This window comes from Volvox carteri (genome assembly GCF_000143455.1).
Source record: "Volvox carteri f. nagariensis unplaced genomic scaffold VOLCAscaffold_47, whole genome shotgun sequence".
NCBI lineage: Eukaryota > Viridiplantae > Chlorophyta > Chlorophyceae > Chlamydomonadales > Volvocaceae > Volvox > Volvox carteri.
Genome location: NW_003307590.1, coordinates 447,773 through 458,683, shown reverse-complemented (window position 1 = coordinate 458,683; position 10,911 = coordinate 447,773). Strand labels below are relative to the sequence as shown.

At 55.9% G+C, this 10,911-nt stretch overlaps 1 protein-coding gene across 1 annotated transcript; it reads left to right on the top strand.

Moving 5' to 3' along the window:
• Window positions 1-1,735: 1,735 nt before the first annotated feature.
• Window positions 1,736-2,737, top strand: cyc15 (guanylyl and adenylyl cyclase family member; the record flags this gene model as incomplete). The annotated part of the gene is made up of 2 exons (XM_002954946.1): window positions 1,736-1,937; window positions 2,472-2,737. Coding segments are annotated over 2 exons (468 nt in total), but the record flags the coding sequence as incomplete, so codon positions are not given.
• Between the last annotated feature and the right edge of the window lie 8,174 nt (window positions 2,738-10,911).

Genomic DNA, 10,911 nt, shown 5'->3' with positions numbered 1-10,911 from the left:
AGTGAACTTAACCATCCTGGAGGATCTGCTTCGTGCTGAGGGGTACGACGTACTAACCGCCGCCTCGGGTACGGAAGCTCTGGAGTCGTACCTTACGTCGGACCCACAACCGAAACTTGTACTGCTTGATGTGACTCTACCTGACATGTCGGGACATGAGGTATGTGCGTGCGTGTGCATGTGTATATATATATATATGTGTGTTTGTGTGTGTGTGTGTGTGTGTGGAAGGAGGGGGGAATAACTGGGCGGATGGCTGGGGCAAGCGTTTATGGGCTTATCAAGTCGGAGGAGGTGTGTTTTGGGCGAAAGGGGGGATAATTCGGATCCTGCTGACTTGTCAGCCCTCTTCCTCCTCCCCACCCGCCCTTTACCCCTCACCTACACCTTTACCCCATCTTTTCCGGACCCACCCACCTTTCCCCTCCCTAACACACCTCCTCCCTATGTCCCCCGTGTCCCGTCCTACCCCCTCCATTTAACTCCTGCCGGCCCTCCCCTAAATGTTTCCTTGGCAGCAGCTTCACTCGTTCGTGGTTCGTCTTTGCCCCCCAACTTCGGACTGCTGTCCCACCCGCCTCCTCCTCCCCTCCCCGCCTAGCAGCAGCAGCAGTTCGTAATTTTGGACCTCAGCATTCCTTTCCCGGGCTTTTGTGTAGCCGCATGTACGCGAGTCCCTCTCCGTCCCTCCCCGCCTTTCCCCGCCCCTTCTCTTCCCCTCCCTTCCCCTCGGGGGGGCTCTCCTGTCGTTGTGCTGCTCAGGTGTGTTTGAAGATGCGGTCCCTCACTCCGGGCGTCCCGCCCCCCATCATTATGATCAGCGGGAAGGCCTCCACGAAGGACGTCATCAAGGGTTTGCAGGTGGGGATTGGGGGAGACGTGTTTCGTGTGTATGTATATATGTGTCTGTGTGTGTCTGTGTATGAATGCATTTGCAACCTGAAATTGAATTTTAGTTGTTGTCCTACATGACCGCCAACAACGGGAATGGGGGCTTTACTTCCCCATCCACACTCATCCCCACACGTACCCCCTGTGGCTTTGGGTTTCTCCTCCCTCACCCCCCTTGGGGCTTTAACAACCCCTCCACACAAACACACACACTCACACACTCACACACTCACACACTCACACAGGCCGGCGCGTGTGACTACATCACTAAGCCCTTCCAGCCTCAAGAGGTGATGGCGCGTGTGGAGACCCAGCTGAGGCTGTTTATGGGGGAGGTGGCGCAACTGCAAGAGGCGGCAGAGCGGAACATGGCGCTGCTGCGACAGGTGTGCGTGTGCGGATGTATGTACTTCTGTACGTGTCTGCTTGTGTGTGTACGGCGTGTGTAATTTGAAAGGGGGTATGTGGAGGAGGGGGAAAGACGGGTGTTTGGGGTGTGTACGTCTGTATGTATGTATTATGCGAACGGCAGGGAGGAGCCTGGGAAACGGGAAATTTTAGGAGTGGTGAGGAGAGATTTTGGTGGCTAAGGATGTGCCAAGGGTGGTGGTGCTTGCTGCTACTGCAGCTACCGCCAGCAGTACTGCTGCTACTGCTGCTACTGGTACTAAAACCCTCCATGTTGCACAACCTAAACCCTAGGTAAACCGCTGTTGTTGCTTAACCCCTTGGAAATAACCTTGAAGATAACCTCTACTGATATTATAAACCCCTTATAAAACCCCAAACCGTTGTTTCCAACCGTCGATGCTACTGCCATGCCGTGCAGATCCTGCCCCCCCACATCCTCTCCTCTCTGCGCGCCGGCAGCCGGGTCCTGGTGGAGAAGTTCAGTGATGTGGTGGTGCTGTGTGCTGACGTGGTGGGTTTCTCAGCCCTGGCGGCAGCGGCGGATACCGCGGACTGCATCCTCACACTGAACCGCCTCTTCTCCACTTTTGACGCGCTCACGGATAAGATGGGCGTGCACAAGGTAAGGCGTGTACGTTTCGGAATTGCGATTTGAAGTGAGGCACAGAATGGGTATTTGGCCACCGTGTTGTACCTTTTTTTCTAACGTCCCGTGTGTGTTTTGTGTACCGTCCCTTCCTCGTCCCCCCCCTAATGCCTTTCCCCCTCCCCCTTCCCCCTTGCAGATGGACAGCCATACGGACTCGTACGTTGCTGCTCTTGGGCACATGCCACAGGACCGGCACATTAGCAATGTCATGCAGGTACGGCAATTGTACGACATGATCCTTGCGTATCAAATCCACCACATTAGCAGTCCGTCTCGCTCCTCGTGCTCTCGTCCGTACCTTGTTCTCCCTTTCTGCGTTCTCCCTATCCTCCCATCTCCTCCGCTCTGTACGTCAAACCGATGACACCTTCACGCAGATAGGGCAGTTTTCATCCTCTTCCCAGTTCGCAAAATTTTAAATTGTCTCCAGATCACAGAATTTAAAAATACTTGCGTATCTCATTGCCGTCGTCATCGTCCCCCTCCTCATGTTCGGTATTTCATAATGATGTGAATTGAGTGACGCACATACATACACACATACATACACGCGGGCTCGCACAGGTGAAGCAGATGTTGGATCTCGCCCGGGAGATGCTTGCGGCTGTAGATTCGCTGCCGTACCCGGATACATTGGGCAAGATGCAGATCCGGATTGGGCTTCATGTGGGCGCAGTGTACGGCGGGGTGATTGGTGTCAAATACCCCCGCTACAGCCTATTTGGAACTACGCTACGGCTCGCTCAGGGTCTGCAGGTGCGCTGGTTTGTACGTGTGTATGTATGATGTGTGAAACAGGATGGCATAGCTTCACCAGCGGCCCCCTTTCCCGAGGCAGTTCCCTGCTCTCCCCTGCGAGAGGGGCACCCTAATCCGTCACCCCATCCGACTTCAGAATGTATTCATTGGGTTCGGCAACTCACCACCAGCATCCAACCAAATCTAGCGGATCAACGGCGCCTCAACTTAGTTCCTGGTCAGCTCGCAAGTTGATATAATCGCGTTCTACACCGTCCACAAGATGGCGGGTCACCTCCCAATTCAACACCTCTCACACACCGAGAGGTCGGATTTAAACCCGGACACTCCGGGAGCAGAAGTCAGGCCTTAACCTCTGCCAGCCACCTGCCTATGTGTGTTTAAATGTTTGTGTGTATGTGTGCGCTTGTACCTATGCGCTCCGCATCGTCCATTATGGCGCCTCTTTTGTATGTTTAATCCACAAGTTGGAACTTGAAGTTGTGTTTTGAATTTGAATTGAATTTGAGTAAACGAGTCAATTTATGAAATGACCCTTCCTGGTTCTCACGCACTTGAACTTCTCCTAAATTAGGGTTTTGGAGTTAGTACAAGTAGATGATATCAGCTGTGAGGTTTCCCTTCTGGAGCATGCCACCCTTCCCTCCTCCTTCTCGCCTTCCCACTTGCCTCTCCTTTCCTCCCATCTCCTTCAGCCGTACATAGGTTTCTCCTCCCCCCTTTCTCCTCAACCCCTCTTTCCCCCCCTGTCACCCCCTTTTCCCTCTTCCCGCCTTCAGGCTACCGCTCTCCCGAACACCATCCACGTGACCGAGGTGGTCCACAACCGGGTGCGGTCCGCTGGCGGGGAGTTGTTCATGGCATACACCACGTCGCAGGTCCAGGTGCGTGGTCGTACAGTTGTCGTACACACGCTCTGCATATACATCTTTATATTATTACACAACACACACACACACTCACACGCTGACGCACACACAATCACAGGCGTCTAGAGATCCCCATGTTGCTACGATGTTGCTATCACCACGACCGACCACCTCAGCTCCATAGCGTCACTGTCAGCTGGATCCCCAACCGGGATCTGCTGTCGCAAGCTGGGTGGTGAGGGGGGCTTTGTTGGCTAGAGTGCTGAATACCCCCGTGGTATTTCCCCGGCCCGCCCAAACCCCCCTCTGCGGTGCGTGGTGGACTGGCGGCGCAAGAGAGCGGCTGCGTCCGCGCGTCCGGCGGGTCCGGCGGTCTCCCCCTGCTCCGTCCCTCCCCTCTGCGCCTCTCCTCTCTTCTCCTCTTTTCCCTTGGAAGTCCTGTCACAGCCCTCTCTACTCCCAACCGCCATACCGCCGTATCACAGCATACCATCACACACTGCCAGACAGACATACTGTCATACCCACCACGCCACATTGTACCCCTTGCTTGGATTCCCTCTCTTGGTGTCTGTATGTATGTCTGTATGTTTGTTTGTTTGTTTGTTTGTTTGTTTGTTTGTGTGCAGAGTCTGGGTATCATTCGCACGTACCTTGTGGCGGGTGGCCCCGACGGCTCCATGAGCCCGGGAATGCTGGACTACTCGCACCTGGAGCCGCCCGCAGTGCTGGACTACCTGCGGGCCGCCACCTCGGGGGCGCACGGGATAACCGTGCTCAACTGCCTGCTGGGAGCAGCTGGCGGGGCTGCGGGGGGGGGAACGGGGGGAGACGGCACCGGACCGGGGCTGGGGTTGAGCTTGAGTGCAGGGCCGATGGTGGGAAGGCCGATGCTTGCTGGTCCGCCGCCGCCGGCGCCGCCGGCGCCGCCGCCTCCGGCGGCGGCGGCGGTGGCGCCTACCGCCGCCACCGCCACTACCACGGTGCGTACTTCGGCACCCGCCGCCGCTGGCGGCGGTGGCAGCGGTAATGGTGGCAGCGGCCCGGGTTATAAGATCATCCCCATGATTTCGAACCGCCATTTGAGCGGCGCCAGTGACGCTGTCGGCGGCAATGTCAGTACGGCAGGCAGCGGCTCCCCGTTGATTGGTCCGAGCAGAAGCCGGGAGAGTGACGGTGAGGGAGGGGTCGCAGTTTGGGCAGGAGTAGCAGGGAGTGGGCTCCGGGGGGGAGTCCGAGGATCACCACCTGAGGGGGGGAGCTTGTAGAGGATAGTAGAGGAAGTAGAAGTGCTTGGGAAATTGCTGTGAGAGGGAGAGATGCGGGGTGAGAGGTCTTTTGTTGTGTTTATAGCTAAAACGGGTGGAGGTCTTTGCGCAGCGTTGCACTTGTCGTACGTTGTACGTTGTACGTCGCTTTCACGTCCTTTGGTCCTTTGCATATTAGAAATATAACCCTAAGTTTATATCTTCAAGAGTTTAATATCCAGAAATCCTCTAGTAATTTCTTTTTAAATGATAGAATGATATTTTTTATTTTTACGTCCTCAATTTTAGAGCGATTATCTACATACGAAGGAAAACTGGAAAACACAGAGTCCCACGACTGGTGTTCGTCCTCTGCCATCCCCACGAAATACGTTTACGTTTCCCTTTACTTGATGTCGTACACTTTTTCCCTTTGTCGTACAGCCTCGGGATACGCCATCTCCCTAGCCCAGGTGCCTCACGTGACACTGGATGCGGGGGGTCATGAAATCATGTCTACGGTGAGGGGGTGGGTGGGAAGGTGGGAAGGTGGGACGATCTGAGGTGCGGAGGTCTAGTAGGGGGAAGAGAGAGGACAGGGGAGTGGAACGGGCGGGGCGGGAATTTACAAAGGGAGGGGGCCCACCCTAGGGAGCGGGGCTTCAGGGAAAGCAGAACCGCAGACAGGGTTACCCCTGTGTATCAGCATTAGCATGTCGTACATCGTCGGATGGATTCATGCTCCGAGTAGCCTCCCTTTTAACGCCTAATCCTAATAAAGAACCTGAAACCCTAGGAAGACCAAAAAAATAAAAAAAAACTTTTTCGCCGTATTCATCGTGTGACAGCTCGCCGCTGTCGCGAGTGGTGACGTCGGCAATCTGGATATGGGGAACACGACGGCGCCGCCCCTAGTTTCCACTTCCGCCACCGCCAGCTCCGCGTCCGCCGGCGCCGCTACCGCTGGCGGCGGCGGCAGCGCTGCCGCCGCTGTCACACAGGCCTACGGCAGCGTCATCTCGGCCGCCGGCGGCATCTCGGGCTTTAGCGGCAGTGGCAGCGTCGCGAATTTGGGCATGGCCGGCGGCGGCGGCGGCGGCAGTGCCGCCGCCACAGCAGCCGCCGCTGGCCTTGTAAGCCGCCGGCATACCAGCGACGCATTGCTCGTACAGGACTTGTCGCCGGGACCGCCCGCCGCCGGTCTGACTCGGATGCAGCGGATGCATGCTGGATCTCAACAACAGCAGCAACCATCGGGATCGGGATCGGCGTCACCACGGCCAGGCGGCGGCGCCGGCTCCAGGGTGGGGTCCTGCGTACCGTCGCGCAATGCATCCTTCCGCCTGGCCGGCCTCGCGGCCGCCGCCGGCGGCGGAGGCAGCGGCGGGGCCGCCGGCGGCGGCGGCGCATCGCCGCTAGCGGCGACGCTCATGCACCAGCAGCTGCTTACGGCTCTGCAACAACAACAGCTACAGCCACAGCAGCAGCCACAGCTACAGCCACAGCTACAGCTACAGCTACAACAGCAGCAGGTGGGGGCTGGGGGGCTTCGTCCACGGGTCGGTGGGGAGCAGCAGCTCTTGACGGGTACGGCAACAGGTACGACAATGGTTCCGGCGGCGATGCTGGTCAATAAAACGGATGAGAGCGTGCCATTTGCCGGAGATCTTGATGTTGCGAAGTCGACGTCGCAGTCGACGTCGGAGCCGCTTCTGAAGTTGGATTCTGCGGACACCGCCGTCACCGGCGGCGGCAATGGTGGTGACGCCGGCAATGCCGCCAGCAGGGGTATCAGCGGCGCGATGATTCGGCGGATCCAGGTCCCACCTAAGGCCGCTTCTAGCGGCGCGCTCCCTGGGGGTGGCTTTGGTGGCGGCGGCATCGCCGCCGCCGGCAGCGTCAGCGCTGGCGGCATGTCCACGGCGGGATCTCTAGGCTCGCCGCCGCTGTTGTTTTCGCCGACAGCGGCCGGCGCAACCGCTGGTGACGGCGCCGCGGCCACCGCACTTGGAGCATCTTCGCCGTATGCGGGGCTGTCGTCAGAGACCCGGGCGAGGCTGGCGAGGCTGCGTACGGCATCGCAGCCTGATTTGCACGATTCTTCCTCCGCAGCGGGGCCGTTTGCGAGCGGTGCTGCCGCCGCTGCCGCCGCCGCCGTCATCGACGCCACGATACCGGTGATGCCTGTATCAGCTGAGGCCTTGTTCCCGTCCCAATCACCCGCCGTTGAGTACGGCATCGGCGTGGGCCTTCGTCATGCCGCCTCAGGGCCGATGCTGCCGACAAAAACCCAACAGCAGCAGCATCAACAAGGAAAGCAACAACAACAACAACAACAATTCGCAGCTCCCCAGAAGACGTCCTCTCCTAGCGCTGCCAGCGGCGGCGGCAGCGCCGCCGCCGCCGCTGCCATACGTCGGCCGCCATCGCAGCGTCCCTCCACGGTTTCGGAGTTGCTCGATTCGTTGGGTCTAGGCCACTATTCCCGCTCCATTAGTGGGGCAGTTGCTGGCGGTTTGGACGAGCTTGCGTCGTTGGATGACGTCGGATTGCGCAAGGTGGGCCTTATGAGTTCTCGAAGTCGGCAGCTCGTACGGGACGAGCTGGCGCGCTGGGGTTACAACAAACCCTAATGGTAACTCAGTAATAGCTAACAGCAAACAAAAAACAGAAACAATGGCTGGAACGTTCCTTCTGGTGGTTTACTCTTGCCCCCTTTTTAATTTGGGCTTTGAGGACTTCTTCTTGGCGGCGGTTACCTGGAGGACATAAATTAGCCGCCAACTCCAGGGGGGCTGGAGGGTGTGGAGCAGGGTGTGCGGCGTGCATTGCTTGGGGGCCCCATGTCGTTGCCGTTGGTCGTTGATGGCTGCTGATAGCTTGGGGGGTAGTGTGTGGGGGAAAGCGTTGGGGGCGTGTGTGAGGAGTGGGAGGGGGGGATACAAGGGAAGGGTCCGGGACCAGGGTGGGTTTACAGGGTTTCGGAGCCGATTTGCTTTCTTCTTTTTGCTACAAATACGTGTGTGTTGTGTGTTTTGGGGGGGGGTAAGGTGAGTTGTCGGGGGCCCGGAATGGGGAGATGATGATGTTGGTAACCCTGCGCTGTGTTTCGCCGTACAACTTGCTTGGATCCTAATTAAGGAACATAATACTTGCAGAGGTTAAGGCCTGACTTCTGCTCCCAGTCGACCCAGTCGACCCGGGTTCAAATCCGCCTGCCGGCTCCTCGGGTGTTTGAGGAGTGATGAAATGGGAGGTGGCCCCCCATCATATGGACGGTGTAGGACGTGATAATATCAACTTGCGAGCTGACCAGGAACTAAGTTGATGCGCCGTTGATCCGCTAGATTTGGTTGGATGCTGGTGGTGAGTTGCCGAACCCAACGAATACATTCTGAAGTCGGATGGGGTGACGGATTAGGGTGCCCCTCTAGCAGGGGAGAGCAGGGACTGCCCCGGGAAAGGGGGCCGCTGGCGAAGTTAACCACCCTGTAACAACATACATACATACAATCACACGGAAAAATTGCACTGCGCCATACGATGGATGTGTACTTGTGTGATGGGGAATATGCCCCTAAAGCATAAACGTAAAGGCGGAAACTCGAGGTGTACGACTGCACGTTTTCGTACAACATTATCGAACGGGGCCGACGCGACCAAGGGCACCAAGCGCACATAAATACACATATACTTAACCCTACGGGCTGGGTTTTCCTTATGCCTACGGTAATGGCAAACGGTGTATACCAGAACCGCACAAAAATATTGTGATGACGATCTTATTGCCCCTGGGTTTGGGGGTGCATGTCTGTGCGTGGGTGTATGTACGTATGTATGTATGTATGTCATGTCATCTGATCGGGGGCCTGATGCAGGCCAGGGATGGCCGAGGATGCATATCCCTCGGCGCAGTAACGGTCTTTGAACCGAAAACCGAAAAAATGCTCTCCGGAACCTGGTGGGTGGCGGAAATGGAGCTCATAATCCCTCCTGATGTCGTAGGATCGTCCTTTGTTTTTGTGACGAGACCCTTGGGGATAAACGCGGGAGCGGAGCGCGGAACAGAGAGGATGTGTGTGTGGGGGGGGAGGGGGAGTCGGGGGCTGTCGTCGTCGCATCTACACCATGTATGTATGTACATGCGTGTTCAAATGACAGAGCTGAACTGAGCAAGAGGTGTAAAGGTGGGTTGGAAGGGGTGCATGAGGCGGTGTTTGTGTGAATGTACGTATGTATGTGCATCAGTACTGTGCACTGAGTGTGGTGGCGGTGGCCCCGGGGTAGGGGGCCCCGGGGGCATGTGCTGCGGCGCGTGTCGTTCTTTGTGCATGGCCTTGTTGCTCCGGGGGAAAACGAGCGCAGTTCCTGTGTGTATGTACGTATGTATGTATCTTTAATCTGTTGGAAGGGGATCATCGCCTTCGTCAGAACGCAAGGCGGCGAAATCTTTTGTGTATGTATGTGTGTATATATATGTGTGTATGTGTGTCGTGTTCCGGAACTGAATTTCAATCTGTTAATTTCCTTGTCCCGGTTGCCAGTTGCGAGCTCTTGAGTTCGATCATCCTGGTGTTGGCGTTGCCGCATCTGGCAGTGATGGTGGTTGTGTTGGTTGCGGTTAGTGGTTGCTGGTTTAGGTCCAGAATCATTATTAGTTATCAACCTTGTCAACCTTGCTTCTGTGGTCTTCGTGGCCGTTATGTAAGACTGATGTAGTGGTACTGGCTGGTGGCGTGTTCGGCCACAAACCCGTCTTCAGTTTCTCCGGTCTGTACGGGACCGTTTTGATCCCGGTTGGAGAGGACCTACCGCGCGGTGTGTATTGGGGGGGGGCCGCGGTAGTGGTGGTGTGGTGGTGGAGGTGTTAGTGTTGGTAATTATAGTGACGCCTGAACGCTACGCTGTGAGAAAGATAGAAAACGCGTATCGATGTCCATGTGCGTCAATGACGTCTTTGTATATGTATGCCTGTATGCATGTGCGAATGTATTTTTGTGTTATGCTTTAGGGATCTTGAATTTCCTGATGTTGATGTGTGCAGCTCCACATACGGTTCACTCAACCGCCAGCAGGCCTAGCAACAGACCTGCCCTGCCGACCACATGTATGCATACGGGCAACAAGAATGTTCTCTTCCCCTTCTCCCACAACCACTTGCTCAACTAAAGCTAGAGCCAGGGGTTCTTACGCGGACGGCGAAGTACACTTCTACACAGCAGCTGCTTTTAAATGGAGGTTGCGCAAGAATGATTTATATCTATCCCCTTGGCCCCACCGCGCGCACCTCCAGCTAGCATCCTAGGAAGTGAGGGAGCGAGGCGATGTGATGGCTTAACGTGGTTTGGGTAACCAATAGTGTACCTTTTAGCATCTGTTGTAATATGTTTCCTACTAAAACGTATTGTAAACGACATGGAACACTAGTAACCACTGCAATAACCGAACACACAGACTAGTTTGAAATCCTCAAAAGCATTTTCTTCTCTTCGCTCTCTCAACATTATACGTTTTCTTACTTTGTCCAAATTTCAGCATCATGCATCGCGGTCCGCAGGCTTTTTTTGAAGTAACCTTCTCTGACTAACGTTTCTTCCAGCTTTGTGCCGCAAACTTACAGGGTGTTTACACATGGAAGTCTGTTAACTATCTCCGGAAAAGTTAATGGCACGCTAACAATGGCTAACAAAGCCTAACAAAGTACTGTCTCCACTAGCAGCCCCGAAACCATAAATTTCCCGAGCGCCATTTCGCTCCTGCTCGAGCTTATTTTTCTTGAACATTAAAGAGAAATGAGGAGGGCAGTTGTCCTGCAAATTGCCGCTGGGCTGTTGCCCATTCTGATGCGGCCTGGGTGGCAGCATGGACATCGGCAGCGCTGAACAGTTGGGGCAGCGGACCCTGCATGAGCTGCTGAACGGTTGCCATGAAGGCATTGTGCAGTGAAGTGGGAAAGTTCTCAGACGGAACCGGCGAGGGCGACTGGTTCTGCGACATTTCCGTATTGGTCAACGGCGAAAGTCAGCAAGCAGTCAAGGTAGTAGACGGAAAGCAAAGCAAAGACCGGGTGATATTAAAATTAAAA